Here is an 18,282-nt window from a genome sequence, read left to right as displayed (position 1 = left end):
GTGTTTTTAGAGTTTAGGAGCCTGGGTCACCTAACCGAAGCTACAACCACCAAAAAACCTTTGCATCAGGGGCTAGAGCTATGGAAGGGAAGCTGCCAGGGGCAGAGAGCAAGGGAAGGAAAAACCTTGACTTCCCCCTTGCGCAGATCCCCTCCAGTCTCCGAGCAGTGCTTCGACTGAACCCAGTGGAAACCCAGCCTTCAGGACCAGCCCTGGTAACCGAGAGCTGAGCAGGAGAGGTGAGAATGGGATCTGAGAGCAAACAAGCCCAGGATCAGCACAACCCAGTCTCCAGGATCTGGCCTCTTCCTGCCCCTCTGACTCTGTCTCCTAAGTGCCCCTCCATCGGTCCCCTCCAGCCACATTGCCTTCTGCTTGGGTCCCAGCCTGGCCCTCTGTACTGTACCGGTGCCCTCTTCCTGGGGTGCAGGTCATCATGGGCCTGGGGTGCAGGTCGTCATGACCCTCTTGTCACTCAGGTCGCAACTCACAAGTAACTACCATCTTGAGGCCTCTCTTGACTCCCCACAATCAGCACCTCCCTCCACAGCTGCCCTATCATGTGCTATCACGTGGTCCCTTTTCCTTTCTTTAGAGCTCTTTTCACTATGTGAAATTATTTTGTTCGTTTATTTACTAAACTACTCGTTGAGTACCAGTAACTGCCAGGCGCTGTTGGAGGCATTGGGATATAGCAATGAACAAGACACATAAGCACCCTGCCTTCACGGACCTTATATTCTAGTGCAGGGAGACTGAAAATGAAAGTCAGAAGGTGGTACACGCTAGGGAGAAATATAAAGCAGTGAGGGGGCACGAGCTGCAATGGGGTTTGCAGGGTGCTTCAGAGGAGGCATTGCTGATAAGGTGATGTTGCGAGAAAGACCTGTAGATGGTGAGGAAGTGAGTGGCCTACAGCTTCATCACTGCAATCTCTGCTTCTGTCATCACAGGGCATTCACCCTGTGTGTCTACCTTCCTATTGTCTTCCATCTTCCTGTAAATTCACGGGTTATAACAGACGAAGGGATCACCTTGCTTAGTGTGACCTCAACTAATGACATCTGCCACAATTCTATTTCCAAGGAAGGTCACATTCTGAGGTACCAGGGGTTGGGACTTCAACATATCTTTTTGGGGAACGCAATTCAACCCATAACGGGAATCCTTAGGATGTAGATGGTAATTCAAGCCATGAGACTAGAGGAGACCACTTTATTAGTCCCTAGGGAGTGAGTAGAAAGATCAGAGACCTAGCTTGAGGAAGGCGACCCTGTAGAGTTGAGGGGATGAGGAGAAACCAGCAAAGGAGACTGGAGAAGGAGCAGCAAGTGACGTGGGAAGCAAAGTGGGAGCGTGTGGTGTCCTGAAGCCAGGAGAGGAAAGTGTACAAGGAAGAGAGAGGATGACCTGAGTCCAGTACTGCTGATAGATCGAGAGGAGGATAGGGAAATGGCCATCTGATTTGACAACGCAGGGGTCATTTGTAACCTTAATAAGCACCGTTTCAGTGGAGTGGTGAACATAAAAGCCTGATTGGTGTGTGCTCATGTGGAAATGGGAGGAAAGGACTTGGGGACAGCAAGTACAGAAAATTCTATTAACGTGTTCAAGGTCTGTTTCTCGACTCTAGCATGGAAGAGTCACAAGAGCAAGGACCTTGGAGTACCCTATTCATGTCTGTATCCCAGTGCCTGGCACACTGTATTTGTTAAACCATGTCAGATATTGTATTTGTCAGTATCTCCTTCAAATGTGGGAGCCCATAATTTTCCAGTTTGCTCATACCAACAAAGAGTAGAGAGAAATGATAGGGCTGGACTACATTTCTCTGGTTCCTTCTAGTTCTAAATTTCTATGATTGTGTGACTTGTTCTATCAACCTCCCTTGTAGTAAAGCTGTAAGTAATTCAATGAGTTGTTTGTTGTTTATTTGTTTTGGTAAGCAACTGTTAACTGAAATGGATGCAATAAGTGTTCCATTCATAAATTTAACAAACATTTGCTGAATGCCTACAATGTGTTAGGTGCTATGTATATTGTCCCATTTAATAGATGTGAGAGCAGAGGGTCTGGGCTGGGGTAGGGTGGTCAGAAGAGGTGGTGGAGGCCTCCCAGTACTAACACTCTGAAGGTCCAGGCTGCTCTGATGTGGTTGGTGCTACTATGGTTGCCACTGAGGAGGGAAGAGGCCCTGAGTGCAGGGGTTTGCAGAGTTGCAGCTGCCCGGAACACAGAGCAGCATTCACCAAGGCATAGGCAACCTCTATCTGCTTCACTACTAAGCAGCCCAGGGCAGCCACATAGAACAGCTGTTCAGGCAGCAGGAAGAGGGGATGATGTGGGTCCACCCTGCCACAGGGCAAACACCCAATTTTCCACCACAGTCAGGGCAGGAGGCTTTTGCTACTGTGAACAGCACCTTTGGGTTTTGCTGCAGGACCTGTTTTGGCTCAAATAAGGACCTGTGAAGCAGGGCAGGGTTTAGTAGTTGCATTCTAAGGTGAACAGAGGATGGCTCAGAGTATTACAAGACCTGTGGGAGAAGAGCAGAGCCAGGACAAGAATCTAGAGGTCCTGACTCCAAGTGTCTGCCCCAGGAATAATGGAAAGAACTTGGATTTTGTCGTCTGTTCCTGGATTAAATAATCTTCACTTGTTTATGGCCTTCTCCCCGATCCCTTCTGAAACAAGGTACCTCGGTTTCCTCACCTGTAAAACAGAGAGAAAAATGTACTCTTTACAGGGTTCCTCGCAGGATGAAAGGCATAATGGGCACGAATGTGCTTATAACTATGGTTATAACCTACAAGGCCAAGCTTCCTCTTTCAATTATAGATTAGGATCTCCTATCTGTCTGACTTGGCCCCCTTGTTCCACTTTCCACTCATTTTCGCCGTCCTTCCCCCGCCAATAAAGAGAGGAAGTAAAAGAAGGGGAAAGCACGTGCGTGTAACGTGCGGGTTAACCCTGGCTCTGGGTAACTCAAAGGCTTCGCTACTCCGGGAATGCTGAGTGGGGCCCTCACGCCCAGAACTACACTTCCCAGCAACCCTTTCGCGGCTCCAGCGGCGGCGGGGGCGAGGCGCATGCGCCGAGTTCGCCCCGCCTTGTCTCGAAGCCGCTCCTGCGGACCGGTTTCGCCTCGGAGAGCCGGCAGGTCTCGGCGCTGCAGCCGCGGTGCTCGCCTAGCTGCTTCCCGGGGATCGCAGCGGGCTCAGGTTTGCCTTAGGTCCGGTCAGTGCCATGATCCGCCAGGAGCTCTCCACATCCTACCAAGAGGTACAAGGCAGGGGCGGGGGCGAAAGCAAATTTTCCTGTGAGGCAGAGCGGGTCCCGGGGGTCCGGGCGGCTGGGCTGTGGGGGGCGTCCGGGCGGGCAGAGCCCGCCTCCGAGTAGCGGTGAGTGCTTTGGAGGAGGGGTCCCCGCGTGCTGAGCTGCGGCGGAGCAGGAAGGAAGCGGGACGCCGAGCCTCCTCCGGATGCTGCCTTCGCTTGGCAGAAGGATGGAGCCGGGGCCCCGGAGTCTCGACCCTTAACCATCAGGTGAATGATTAAAGCCTCGTCCGACCCAGGCAGCAGCGCGGTCCGCCGGGCGGACTCCCCCCCGCCCCCCACGCCGAGGTTCTTTGCAACAAGTGGAAGCACCCGCGCCTTCCTCCCAGCTGGGCAGAGGCGCGGTGGGCATCAGCCCCCTCCACGCCCAAGGCCTCGTGGCCCCTGCAGCTGCTAACCATAGCGATAATTACAGCTCGTTTTGATGGCCAACCAACTTTGAAAATGTGCTTTCACCGACAGAGCTGCTTCTCGCCCCGTTCCGTTTCTCTCTCCACTTTCACCTCCTCCCACGACTGTAACTCTAACTTTCCAGTTCTTTGTCTCATTCTTGTCTGTGCTGCGCTGCAGGCTGCGGTTCCAGCCCTTCCCTCAGACCAGCTCCTCCTGCTGACTCTTACTGACACTAGTGAACTGCTCTCCTTCTCCTCCTCTAGGGTCCCAAACCTTGGTCATTTCTAGTTCTCTTCCATCCCCTGTGTCCCTCACCGTGCTCCCCTCCCTTGGCAAGTTCAGGCAGTTCCATATCCTCAATCCTCAGGTTTGTGACCCCAAGTCTGCTCTAACCAACTCTCCCTTCGGTGTCTCCCATGCTGGGCCCTGCCTTGATCTCCGAGCATTCCTTTTTACATACACCTGATGCTGCCGTTGGTCTACCCAGAACAGTCCAAGCTTCTTACAAGCTTTCACAGCCCTGCAGCCGTGTCTTCTGTTACCTTCGTCATCTCCTCACCCACCTAGGTTCTGGCGGCACTGGAAAGTCACCGATTAAAAACGTGCTCCTGCTATGCCTATGCTCACACCATTTCTTCTTCTTTAACCCCTTCTCAAACTCCTTTGGTTAAAATTCCCCCCATTGTGCAAGGAGGGATCTCAAATCTCACATGCTCCATAGGGATCTCACTTCCCAGACGAGTCTGTCATCCTGCCAGTCCTTCTCACGTGAACTGCTGCTGTCTTGATCAATACTGATCAATATTGATGTACATTTCTCCCTTTGTAAATGATACTGTGTGGAGTATATAAAGCAGATGCCTTAGCCCCGTAGTAGAGGGGGAAGCCAAGTTGAAGACAGACGAGATTTGCCTGAGGCATGCCATTCTGTAGTGTGGGATCTGGGCTAGAATCTGACTTTGGGACAAATTTCTGTATTTCTCCTACCATTTCCTCTGTCCCAAAGGAGCCTGATGGATTTTAACCAGTGCTGTGGATTCTGCGGCCCCTAGATTCTGTACCCGAGGCAGTGGGGGAATCCTGGGAAATGAATTGTGTCTTTCCTTGACTCTGAAAGTTTTCAGGTTTGTAGGGAATAGAGCATAGTGGGTAGATACTAGGACTTTTAAGTCAAAAAGCACGCATTCCTATCCTGCCTCGCCTCTTGCCATTTGTGTGACTTTTGTCAAGTTACTTAACTTCTCTGAGCCTCAAGTTTCTTCGTCTGCAAAATGAAGGTAATGATAGTCCCTATCTCACAGGGCTCTGAGGATTAGATGAGTTGGTCTGTGAAAGTGCTCAGCTCAGTGCCTGGCAGTCGTGACCCCTCAGTGAATGCTAGTTCTTATTAGCAGGGTGTGGGCAGCTCCTGCTTCTGGGGAGCATTGGGGTCCTGGTTTACAGGACCATGTCCCTCACCATTCACACGCAACCTGCATTATCTCCTTACCCAGCAGGGCTCCTAAAATGTTTATTAAAATATAGGCAGTTATCCTGCTTGCAGGGGTAAGGCCGAGGGTGGATTCAGTTTCCGTTGGTGGGAGACACTGGAAGGACCCCTCCCCTTACTTTCGTTGGTGGCCCGTTCTGAAGTCCCTGTCTCTCACCTTCTTCAGAAGAAGGAGGCCTCCTGAATCTTTCTTGTGTGGGTCATTCTGAGAGTGGACCTAGCTCCGAGTTAGGTTTCTTTGCTGGGGGGAGATTTTGGTTTTGCAGGATGGGGCATTTGAGAATTTGGCCAGGGCCGGGCAAGGAGGTGGGTTTATTATAGCTGCAGGTAGTCAGCAGGGGAACTGGGGTAGGAGTGTGTTAGGGTTAGGCTGAACCTGTGCGAGGCTTGGATCAGAGAACGCTGGGCCTTCCCAGGACTAACATCCTCCTTGCCCTTTGGCCAGCAAAAGGGAAAGAGCCCTGGGGACCTCTTGATCTGTGTTCCTTCCCACTGTGGGCCTGTGTTTCATGGTGTCATCTTTCACGTGTTGGTTTTCTTTTCTTTTGGGCTTTAGGGCTTTAAACTAGAGGCTTTACCTGATTCTAAAGGGGGAGGAGCAACAAAGACGCAGACGTAGAGAATGGATTTGAGGACACGGGGAGGGGGAAGGGTAAGTTGGGGTGAAGTGAGAGAGGGGCATGGACATATATACACTACCAAATGTAAAATAGATAGCTCGTGGGAAGCAGCCACATAGCACAGGGAGATCCGCTCGGTGCTTTGTGACCACCTAGAGGGGTGGGATAGGGAGGGTGGGAGGGAGATGCAAGAGGGAGGAGATATGGGGATATATGTATACATATGGCTGATTCACTTTGTTATATAGCAGAAATTAACACAACAATGTAAAGCAATTATACGCCAATAAAGATGTTAAAAATAAAGGGCAGGAGCAGAGGCATGGAGAAGGAGATGGAAGAATATTAGATACGTAAGAGCTTTGTTTTAACTCAAGTTTCTTAGAGGTGAATTTTTAATGATGTCCTGCGACCTTAAGTGTTGACCCTGTGAGCCTAAGAAAATACTTGGGAAGTCTATCCCCTCTCTCACCTCCCAGTCCAGTAATAGGTCCTCCTCTAAACTCTGGTCTTGGTGTTTCTTGCTTTTCTCCTTAATGCTGTAGAACCTTGTTGGTTATCATTGTATCATTGTCGCCATTTGACAGGTGAAAATGCTGATGAAGTGAGGTGGAGGTTGCTTGCTATTAGGCTGCTAATTAGCACCTGTCTCTGGGTGGTCTGCCCTCCCCACTTTGTTCTGCCATTTGCAGCCTGAGTTGGTGGACTTTAGCTCTGACACCAACTTCTGTTCCCTCTGCTCCCTCAGCAGACTCTAAGCTTGCATTTCCTCCTTCTTTGGGAAGCGATTAAGAGCATGGGTTTTGGAACTAGACTAACTTGGATTTTGCTCTCTGCTCTGTGGCCATGGAAAGTATTGTGGGTTGAATTGTCTTCCTCAAAAAGGTATGTTGAAGTCCTAACCCCCAGCACCTCAGAAAGTGACCTTATTTGGAAATAGGGTCATTGCAGATGTATTTAGTTAAGACGCAGTCATGCTGAAGTAGAATGGGCCCTAACCCAGTACGAATGATGTCCTTATAAGAAGATTGACCATGTGGAGACACAGAGACTCCGTGTGAAGATGGAGGCAGAGATCGGAGATGGGATGCGTCTACAAGCAAGGAACACCAAGGGTTGCTGGCCATTATCTGGAGCTGGAAGAGAGGCATGGAAAAGGTTCTCCCTCACAGCCCTTGGAAGGAACCAACCTTGCCATCACCTTGATTTCAGCTTTCTAGCCTCCCTAACTGTGAGGGAATAAATTCCTGTTATTTTAAGCCACCCAGTTTGTGGTGCTTTGTTACCACTGCCTGGGAAACTAACACACAGAAGTTATTTGAATTTTCTGAGCTTCAGTGTGCTAATCTGTAGAATTGGTATAACATACCCTATATCATGTGATTTCTTTTTGTTGTTGTTGTTTTTTGATGACAGTTAAGTGAGAAACAGCTTCTGCTTTCTTATTCTAGTCCAGAAAAGCAAAGCTGATGTAGCTGACTTCCTTGCCCTCTTTGTTTCTCCCTTTAGCTGAGTGAGGAGCTGGATCAGGTGGTTGAGAACTCAGAGCAGGCGGACGAGCGGGAAAAGGAGGCGGTCAAAGTCCAGGGTCCAGGGATCTTACCAGGTAAGTGGGTTCAGCGCTGGGGGTGGAAGTGCCGGCAAACGGTGCTGAGCCACTGCCGCAGCCGGAGGCCCCAGTCCAGGCTCCTCGCCAGCTGGGGACCTGTGTCGGAGGCACAGCCCCTGCCTGGTGTCGGATCTCAAGTATTGCCCTCGTTTTAGAGCTATACATATTTAACCAGCCTTGGGACAGAGGATGTGTCCAAGCCGGCATCTGCTCTTTTCTGTCCTCTAGTTTGAGCCAGATCCTGAGGCCAGGCCATTGGATACAATGACAAGAACTTTGGGTCTCTGTTTTTTTGTTGCTTTTTCCCAGGGACGCTGTCAGCAGTTGAGCCTCTAATACCTGGGTCACTTCCCAGGGCACTCTGGGCGATTATCTGATAGGCCTCATCCCCGGACATCAGGCCTGTCCAGTTTTGTCGCCCAACTGGGTGGTCCCATCAGTAAGGTGGCATCTTGTAGAGCCTTGCAGGAATGTTGGATACTGTCAACCACTTCTTCATCCCGGATACGCTCTGCTCCCTTAGCTTCCATGATGTGACACTTTACTTCTCAGGTCACTCCTTCCAGCCTCCTTTGCAGTTACCCGCCAGCTCTTGGGTGTTAAATGTTTCTCAGAGGCCTCCTTCTCTCAGTCGCTGGCAGGTGACCTCACTCAGGCCCCCTCCCCTGCTTTAGTCACTGTTTGCTCACACGTGACTGCCGTGGTTATATCTCTGGCCCAGAGGTTACCTGTTCTCATATCCTGTGTATCCAGATTCCCAGATGGTGGCTCTGCCAGGATGTCCCAAAGGTCCCCTGAACTCCACACGTCCAGAATTGACCTCATGGCCTCCCCACTGCCAGCTTCGCCCTCTTCCAGTGTCTCCTGTTTCCAGGAATGGTACCATCACCACCCAGTTGAACCCGAAAGTCATTTATTTTTCCTTCCTTCCCTACTTCCCCTTCTTCACTGCCCCTCAGCCATGCTGGCCTTCTTTTACTTTGGGCCTCCTTCCCACCCCTGGGCCTCTTTGTAGTTTTATTCCTCTGCCTGGAATCTCTTCCGTCTGTCACCTTGTTAATGCGTAATCACCCTTCAGCTCTCAGCTCATTCATTTTTTCCCTGCGAAGCCTTCTCTGACCTCCTGGCTAGATCACCTCCCCCGTCACTCGTAGCCTACACATCTCTCCCTTGCAACTGTTGCTGATGGAATGGTATATGTGTTTGCCTGACTGTTTGATTAATGTCTGTGTGTTCTACTAGACCGTAAACTCCACCAGGGTGGAGACAGTCCCTTTTGCTCCCCATTCAGCCCTGGCCATGCACTAAGGATTCATTGAGTGAATGAATGAGTGAGTGAGTGAATGAATGGAGTCCCAGCCTGACTCCAGCTTCTTGGGTGGATTGAGGGAGGTGGGCTTCTGCTCCTCTGGATTCCCGTATTTGTAGGGGAGGGGAACGGGATAGGAAATTCTGTGATTGTGCCTGATCCTTAGAGAGGACTTTGTAGAAGGAAGGAGGCAGGAAGGGCAGCTCATGTTTACTGACTGCCAGGCTCTGTCATCCCCATTGCCCATTTAATTCTCATAACAGCCCTGGGAGGCGGTCATCCTCATGATTCCAGATGAGGCCCTGAGGCTCAGAGAGGCCAAGTGAAGTGTGGGAAGATCACATAGCTGGTCAACAGACAGACTGGATCAAGCTCTGTCTGACCCCAGACTCTTTCTACTGCACCCGTGATTTTTAAAAAATATCTTAAGCATCCTTCTATTAAAGCCCAATGTGTCAAAGGTCGTAGCCTGACTACCCTCACTCTGACTCTAGGCATTGCCTCTGAAGCCCTCAGGTCCCAGGGAGAACTGTTCAAAAGCCCTGTATGTTAGTTTCTATTGTGTGTGTAACAGGTTACCTCAAACTTAGTGACTTAAACAGCCCAGGTGTATTATCTGAGAGTCCTGGAGATCAGAAGTCCAAAATGGGTCTCCCTGGGCTAAAATTAAGGTGTCGGCAGGCGAATTCCTACCTGGAGTCTCCATGAAAAAACCCATTTTAGTGCCTTTTCCAGCTTCTCGAGGCTGCCTGCCTTCCTTGGGTCATGTCTCTCCTTCCATCTTCAGGTCTTTCTCACATCTCCTCGTTCTGCCTCCCTCTTCCATGTTTAAAGAGCCCTTGTGATTACATGGGCCCATCCAGAGAATCCAGAATAGTTTCCCTGTTTTAAGGTCGGATGATTAGCAACTCTGATCCCATCTTTGCCGTGTAACTTGACATATTTATAGGCTCCAAGATTGAGGACGTGGGCATCTCTCATGGGCCTTTATTCTGCCTACTGCACCCTGCACTGCTCTCTTGCCCCCAGTCAGAAGAGAATAGATGGTGACAGCAGGAAGAGGAGGGAGGCCAGACTTGGAAAGATGAAGTTTCCTGTTGTGTTTCCTTTTATAGATAAATGCCAGGCAAATTAGGAAGTGGCCGTGATGACCTTCGACCTTGGCAGCCTCTCTTTTGCCTCAGGTTCCTGGGGCCTCAAGGCCTGAGATCAGTCAGGGCAGACCTCAGGCAGAGCAAATTTGGGGTAGTTCCTTTGGCTGGCAAAGAGCCGTCCCTGCTTTTGGGGAAACTCTCCTGGGCGCATCTCCTGTTTAGACTGTGCACAGAAGCCCCTTTGGCTCGTCTCAGTAGTGACTTGGCCCGAATTTGATGACCTGGTGTACAACTTTCAGAGCTCACTTCCTGCATCTGAGTCCCCTAAGAATAATAAAAATAATGGTTAATGACAGCAGCCACCAATGATTAGGTGCTTTCCTCTACTAGGCCTGGGTAGGGCTTTTTCTATATACTTTATCCCATAATCTTCCCAGCCACCCTCTGAGGGAGGCGGTTAGTCCTAGTTTATAGACAGAAACCTGGGGCACAGAGAGGTTAAGTACTGTGCTCAGAGTTAAAGAGTAGCAGGGCTCAAATTGAACCCAGGGCTGTCTCTGAACGTGTTCTGACTCTGGCTCAGTTGTTCCTGGATGAGATGCTTTCTTGTTCCAAAATCCTCCCCTTCCTTCACCAGAGTCACTCATGGATTCCTTCACCCTTATGCCCAATGCTAAAACCACGAAGAAGGTGAGTGAGGCATGGCCTACTTCCGGGAACTCAGGCCATGTGGAGAGAGAAGGGAGGTTACCCAAAGAAGAACTTGCCCTCCTTCTACACAGCCTGCCCTGAGCTACCTAATGGGGTCTTTTTCTCCCTGTTACCTGCTTTCTAGTATTCAGTACTTTTCCTTTGTAGCATTTAGCACAGCTGAGAGTGTCCATTTATTGACCATAATTCTTTCGTTAATTGTGTCAGCCCCTAGGCCCTGCCCCTGAGTTTTGTGAGGCACAAAGGTTTGTCCCCTCCCTACCCCCATTGTAACTCCAGTGCCTGGTAGAGTGCCTGGCCCTCTGTAGGTGCTCAGTGTGTATTGGTACCCTGGGAGAGGGAGGTGGGGATTTGGAGCAGGAAGGCATCTCATGTAAGCCAACTTGAATGAGTGAATGAGGGCCAAAGAAATGCTAGAGACAGGTGCCTCAGGAGTGAACGAAGGAGGGCTGGTTGGTGAAGGAAGTGGGATTAATCTGAAGGAGGGTGATATATGGGTGAAAAAGAAGGGCTAGCCAGGGAGGAGGGGTGTGTGCACAAACACGTAGAGATGGGAATGACAATAGGGTGTTTCAGAGTCGGTGGGTGGTACAGTGGTTGGAGCAGAGGGTTGGTAGGGGAAGCAGAGGGAGGTGAGGTAGGAAAGCTCAGCTGGGTCGGACTGGGGGTGGCTTTGAGTGTCGGGGTTTGGACTTTCTCTAGGGGGCAGGCAGTGTTTAAAGGGAGTGGAGCAGAGCAGTAAGAGGAGTGAAGTGGGCATGTTAGGAAGATCAGTGTGGCAGGTTGTGGGCCTGGATTAAGGTGAAGTGAGACAACTGTGCCATGTCAAAGGCTGAAGGCTGATGTGATAGGCTGCTTTGATGTAGGGGAGGGGGTAGAAGAAAGAACCAAAGAAGACTCTGAGGTTGGAAGCCAGGTGAGTGGGAGAATAATACCATCCAGAGACAGAGTCCGGAGGGGCAAGTGGCTGGAAGAGAAGATGCTCATCTGCGGTGCACACACCACGCTTCAGTTGATGTGGTGGGTCTGGTTAGAGATGGCCTAGAGGCGGTGAGAGGTATAGGATTGACCGGAGAGAGGACCCGTAGTGGGCGGTTTAGGGGCCTGGAAGAAAGCCAGGGACACAGAACGTGGAATGAGCAGGAGAGGGCCATGGAGACGGAGCCTCGGAGGATGTCCACACTTGGAGGTCAGAAGAGGAGGTGGAGCTGGAGTTGAATGCAGGGCCTGGAACTAAGAGTAGCAGGACAGGAAGACAGTATGAGGCTGCTGAGCATTTAGCAACTGAGGTTTGAGTTAAGCACCTAGCGCCCAGGATTATGTTCCCAATGTTACTCTCTGAGATAAAGAATTCCATACCATAATGTGGTAAAAGCCTCAGTCTGTTCGTTGCCTCTCTATCAGGGGAAGCACAGCCACTTATTATTCTTTTCAAAGGGAGAGATGAGACCAGACATGCTAATTGAATAAGCAGTTTATTACATCAGAGATGTAATCACATTGAGGAAAACAGTTAATTAGTCATTACAATCAGTTCTCCATGGAAACAGTTGTATATTAATAGAATAGATAAAGGTAAACAACCAAAGGAAAAATAGGTAAATTGGACCTCATCAAAATGAAAAACTTTTGTGCATCAAAGGCTACTATCAAGAAAGTGAAAAGATAGCCCGCAGGATGGGAGAAATTTTCAAATCATATATCTGATAAGGGACTTGTATTTAGAATATATAAAGAACTCTTACGCTCAGTAATAAAAAGACAACCCAATTAAAAAATGGGCAAAGAATCTGAGTAATGTTTCTTCAAAGAAGATATCCAAATGACTGATAAACACATGAAGAGATGCTCAACATCATTAGTCATCAGGGAAAGGCAAAACTAAACCACAGTGAGATACCACTTCATACCTACAAGGATGGCTGCAATCAATAAGATGATGATTAACAAGTTTTGGTGAGGATACAGAGAAATTAGAACCCCCCATACGTTGAAAGAAGTCAGACACAAAAGGTCACATATTATATGATTCCATTTATGTGACTTGCCTAGAATATCCATAGAAAGAGAAAGTATTGGGTTGGCCGGAAAATGCCTTCGGTTTTTAAGTAAAAATAAAAGACACATTTTTCATTTTCACCAAGAACTGTATTGCACAATGTATTCAGCCTTTTGTGCCACTACCTTCTGCCCATTTTTCAGGCAACTTCATAATTCCACATTCCCAAAACTTTTTATCTTTTTGAGCGAGGAACTGTTCTAGGTGCCTTTTACAGTCTTCCAGGGAATTGAAAATTTTTCCATTAAGAGAATTTTGTAAAGACCGAAATAAATGGAAATTCGAAGATGCAATGTCTGGTGAATACGGCACATGAATCAGAACTTCCCAGCCAAACTGTAACAATTTTTCCTCGGTCGTCAAAGAAATATGCCATCTTGCGTTATTCTGTTGGAAGATTATGTGTTTTCTGTTGACTAATTCCAGATGCTTTTCCATGAGTTCTGCTTTCAGTTGGTCTAATTGGGAGCAGTAGTTTTTGGAATTAATCGTTTTGTTTTCCAGAAGAAGCTCATAGTAGAGGACTCCCTTCCAATCGCACTGTATACACAACATCACCTTATTTGGATGAAGACCGGCCTTTGGTATGGTTGGTGGTGGTTCATTTCGCTTGCCCCATGATCTCTTCCATTCCACATTATTGTACAGTATCCACTTTTCATCGCCTGTCACAGTTTGTTTTAAAAACGGAACATTTGGGACTTCCCTCATGGTCCAGTGGCAAAGAATCCGCCTTACAATGCAGGGGACGCAGGTTCGATCCTTGGTCAGGGAACTAAGATCCCACATGCTGTGGGGCAACTACACCCGTGTGCCGCAACTACTGAGCTGGTGTGCCTCAACTAGAGCCTGTGTGCTGCAAACTACAGAGCCCGTGTGCTCTGAAACCCGTGCGCCACAACTTCAGAGGCCTTGCACCCTGGAGCTTATACGCCACAACTAGAGAAGAGAAAACCCGCACGCCACAACTAGAGAGAAGCCCGCGCACTGCAACGAAGAGCCTTCATGCCGCAACTAAGACCTGATACAGCCAAAAATAAATAAATAAATAAGTAATAAATCTTAAAAAAAAAAAAAAGCGGAACATTTTCATCATGTTAGAGAATCGCGTGTGGAAACATGGTCAAGAAGGTTTTTTTGGCTCAACTTATGTGGAACCCAAACATCAAAGCGATTAACATAACCAAGCTGGTGCAGATGATTTTCAGCACTTGATTTGGATATTTTGAGTATGTCAGCAGCTATCTTCAGTGTGGTATAACGTTGATTGTTCTCAATTAATGTCTCAATTTGCTCGCTATCAACTTCAACTGGTCTACCCAACCATGGAGCATCCTCTAGCAAGAAATCTCCAACACAAAACTTTGCAAACCACTTTTGACATGTTCAATCAGTCACAGCACCTTCTCCATACACTGAACAAATCTTTTTTTGCATTTCTGTTATGTTTTTACCTTTCTTGAAATAATAAAGCATAATATGCTGAAAATGTTGCTCTTTTCCATCTTCCATATTAGAATGACTACACAGAAATTCACAGATTTTGATGTCTTTTTTTAAATGCACGCTGATATGACAGCTCTCACAAACAATCTAACAGAATTGTTTTGAACAAAGTTAAGGACAACTAAGTGCTACCAGAGCCATCTTATGGAAAAAACTGAATGGAACTTTTGGCCGACCTAATAGATTATTGGTTACCAGGGACCAGGAGAAAGGTGGAGTGACTGCTAATGGGTGTGGAGTTTCTTTTTGGGTAATGACAACGTTCTGTAATTAGATAGTGGTTATGGTTATACACCTTGTGAATATTTTAAAAACTACAAAATATATTCACTTTAAAAAGGTAAATTTTATGGTAGGTAAATTATATCTCACAGAAAAACCAAAACAAAATTAAAACAACAAACCCACCACATCACTAAAAAGAAAAAGAGATAAAGAAGTCATTTCTTCTTCACAATCTGAATGCATCTTAGCCCAGTGCTCTCTGCAAGGTAGAGTCTTGCAGGGTTGCGGTAGTCAGCCAGTTTCCTTTCCTGTAAATAAAGGTCCCACAATGTTTTGCATATCCTCTTAATGGCCTGACTTACATTCTGGGGCAAGTTTGGGTTTTTGAAGCAATTCTGTCATGGGTTTTACAAAACTCATAAATTACCTTTCCCAAGAAAATCTTGTGCATTATTTTTCTCTACTACTGTGACTTTGCATATATATATAAAGGATGTATACTTTTAAAATACATTCATCCTGCTTGCCACAAAAAAAGCCAGAGTTTGGTTTTTCTGACTGCAGAGTGTGTGGGACATTTTCTCAGATATCCAGCACCCGTCTAAAAGAATGGTAAAATGAAACGGTGTCTACTTTTAGAATCGGAGTGTCACATATAGCACGTGTGGATGATAAACAATTCTACAGTGTTTTATTTATGTTACATGCCAATTTGTGGATCAGTGAAGGGCCTGTGAAGAGGCTAAACCTGGCTTCTGTGAATGAAACAGAAGAGACTCTGGGCCTGTGTTCCCACGAGAGTAATTTGTCCAGGTACCCCTGCCAAACAAATACAGATGGTGCAGTTGTCATGTGACCTTTCTGTTAAATTAGTTTTTTGCCTTAAAGTTTTTGCCTTTTTGCCTTAAATTAGTTTGTTTTTTGAAGTTTCGAGAATAAGTAGGGAGAAAGTCACCTCTTTCCCTAACCAAAGGCACCATGAAGGCAGAACATTTCAAATCATGTTCTGGCTGTGATAGCGGAGACACCTGCCCACAGATGCCTGTCATTGTTCATCATGTTGTACAGCCTAGACGTAATATGCAGTTTACCTTAAAAATGTTCTGCTTGTTTTGAAGTTATGTTTTTTCAATCAGATCTTCTTTTATCGTCATTAGTAACTGAATCTTAAGGACTGATGTTTACTGTCGTGTAGCGGAAGAGCATGCGCTAGGAGTCAGGACTCTAGGACCCTCATTCTGTGCCAGGTGTTGACTGTGGGACCAGGATCACTGCACAAGGAATGGGGTTGGACCAGATACCCTTTCAGGTCCCTACCAACTCTTAACAATTCTATTCAGACGTTACACACCAATTCAGTCCTTCACTTTTATCTTGTGATCTTTTCAAGCCCCCTCAGAATGTAGCAACCTGAAACCTGTTGCCACTGCAGTTATGAGCAGCTCATGACAGTGAATATGCTTTTACCTGCCATGTTTTTTTTTTAACATCTTTATTGGGGTATAATTGCTTTACAATGGTGTGTTACTTTCTGCTTTATAACAAAGTGAATCAGCTATACATATACATATGTTCCCATATCTCTTCCCTCTTGCGTCTCCCTCCCTCCCACCCTCCCTATCCCACCCTTCCAGTCGGTCACAAAGCACCGAGCCAATATCCCTGTGCCATGCGGCTGCTTCCCACTAGCTATCTACCTTACGTTTGTTAGTGTGTATATGTCCATGACTCTCTCTCGCCCTGTCACAGCTCACCCTTCCCCCTCCCCATATCCTCAAGTCCGTTCTCCAGTAGGTCTGTGTCTTTATTCCCGTCTTACTCCTAGGTTCTTCATGACATTTTTTTTTCTTCTTAAATTCCATATATAAGTGTTAGCATACGGTATTTGTCTTTCTCTTTCTGACTTACTTCACTCTGTATGACAGACTCTAGGTCTATCCACCTCATTACAAATAGCTCAATTTCATTTCCTTTTGTGGCTGAGTAATATTCCTTTGTATATATGTGCCACATCTTCTTTATCCATTCATCCGATGATGGGCACTTAGGTTGTTTCCATCTCCGGGCTATTGTAAATAGAGCTGCAATGAACATTTTGGTACATGACTCTTTTTGAATTATGGTTTTCTCAGGGTATATGCACAGTAGTGGGATTGCTGGGTCATATGGTAGTTCTATTTGTAGTTTTTTAAGAAACCTCCATACTGTTCTCCATAGTGGCTGAACCAATTCACATTCTCACCAGCAGTGCAAGAGTGTTCCCTTTTCTCCACATCCTCTCCAGCATTTATTGTTTCTAGATTTTTTGATGATGGCCATTCTGACTGGTGTGAGATGATATCTCATTGTAGTTTTGATTTGCATTTACCTAATGATTAATGATATTGAGCATTCTTTCATGTGTTAGTTGGCAGTCTGTCTGTCTTCTTTGGAGAAATGTCTATTTAGGTCTTCTGCCCATTTTTGGATTGGGTTGTTTGTTTTTTTGTTAATGAGCTGCATGAGCTGCTTGTAAATTTTGGAAATTAATCCTTTTTCAGTTGCTTCATTTGCAAATATTTTCTCCCATTTTGAGGGTTGTCTTTTGGTCTTGTTTATGGTTTCCTTTGCTGTGCAAAAGCTTTGAAGTTTCATGAGGTCCCATTTGTTTATTTTTGTTTTTATTTCCATTTCTCTAGGAGGTGGGTCAAAAAGGATCTTGCTGTGATTTATGTCATAGAGTGTTCTGCCTATGTTTTCCTCTAAGAGTTTGATAGTTTCTGGCCTTACATTTAGGTCTTTAATCCATTTTTTTTTAAACATCTTTATTGGGGTATAATTGGTTTACAATAGTGTGTTAGTTTCTGCTTTATAACAAAGTGAATCAGTTATACATATACATATGTTCCCATATCTCTTTCCCTCTTGCGTCTCCCTCCCTCCCACCCTCCCTATCCCACCCTTCCAGTCGGTCACAAAGCACCGAGCCAATATCCCTGTGCTATGCGGCTGCTTCCCACTAGCTATCTACCTTATGTTTGTTAGTGTGTATATGTCCATGCCTCTCTCTCGCTTTGTCACAGCTCACCCTTCCCCCTCCCCATATCCTCAAGTCCGTTCTCCAGTAGGTCTGTGTCTTTATTCCCGTCTTACCCCTAGGTTCTTCATGACATTTTTTTTTTCTTCTTAAATTCCATATATATGTGTTAGCATACGGTATTTGTCTTTCTCTTTCTGACTTACTTCACTCTGTATGACAGACTCTAGGTCTATCCACCTCATTACAAATAGCTCAATTTCATTTCTTTTTATGGCTGAGTAATATTCCATTGTATATACGTGCCACATCTTCTTTATCCATTCATCCGATGATGGGCACTTAGGTTGTTTCCATCTCCGGGCTATTGTAAATAGAGCTGCAATGAACATTTTGGTACATGACTCTTTTTGAATTATGGTTTTCTCAGGGTATATGCCCAGTAGTGGGATTGCTGGGTCATCTGGTAGTTCTATTTGTAGTTTTTTAAGAAACCTTCATACTGTTCTCCATAGTGGCTGAACCAATTCACATTCCCACCAGCAGTGCAAGAGTGTTCCCTTTTCTCCACACCCTCTCCAGCATTTATTGTTTCTAGATCTTTTGATGATGGCCATTCTGACTGGTGTGAGATGATATCTCATTGTAGTTTTGATTTGCATTTCCCTAATGATTAATGATGTTGAGCATTCTTTCATGTGTCTGTTGGCAATCTGTCTGTCTTCTTTGGAGAAATGTCTGTTTAGGTCTTCTGCCCATTTTTGGATTGGGTTGTTTGTTTTTTTAATGTTGGGCTGCATGAGCTGCTTGTAAATTTTGGAAATTAATCCTTTGTCAGTTGCTTCATTTGCAAATATTTTCTCCCATTCTGAGGGTTGTCTTTTGGTCTTGTTTATGGTTTCCTTTGCTGTGCAAA

General features: G+C 46.6%; 1 protein-coding gene across 1 annotated transcript in view; it reads left to right on the top strand.

The window, feature by feature from the left end:
- Positions 1–3,079: 3,079 nt before the first annotated feature.
- The window catches only part of PACC1 (proton activated chloride channel 1), a 41,302-nt gene continuing 26,099 nt past the window's right edge, over positions 3,080–18,282 (top strand). Inside the window, exons 1-2 of the mRNA XM_027082935.1 lie at positions 3,080–3,282; positions 7,347–7,443. Of these exons, the coding sequence (XP_026938736.1) occupies positions 3,247–3,282; positions 7,347–7,443 (133 nt within the window). The 5' untranslated portion in view covers positions 3,080–3,246. The remainder of the gene's footprint in view (positions 3,283–7,346; positions 7,444–18,282) is intronic.

Source organism: Aethalodelphis obliquidens, unplaced genomic scaffold, assembly GCF_003676395.1.
Source record: "Aethalodelphis obliquidens isolate GAN/ISIS:26980383/991018 unplaced genomic scaffold, ASM367639v1 scaffold48, whole genome shotgun sequence".
Taxonomy (NCBI): Eukaryota; Metazoa; Chordata; class Mammalia; order Artiodactyla; family Delphinidae; genus Aethalodelphis; species Aethalodelphis obliquidens.
This window is presented reverse-complemented; position numbering and strand designations above follow the sequence as displayed.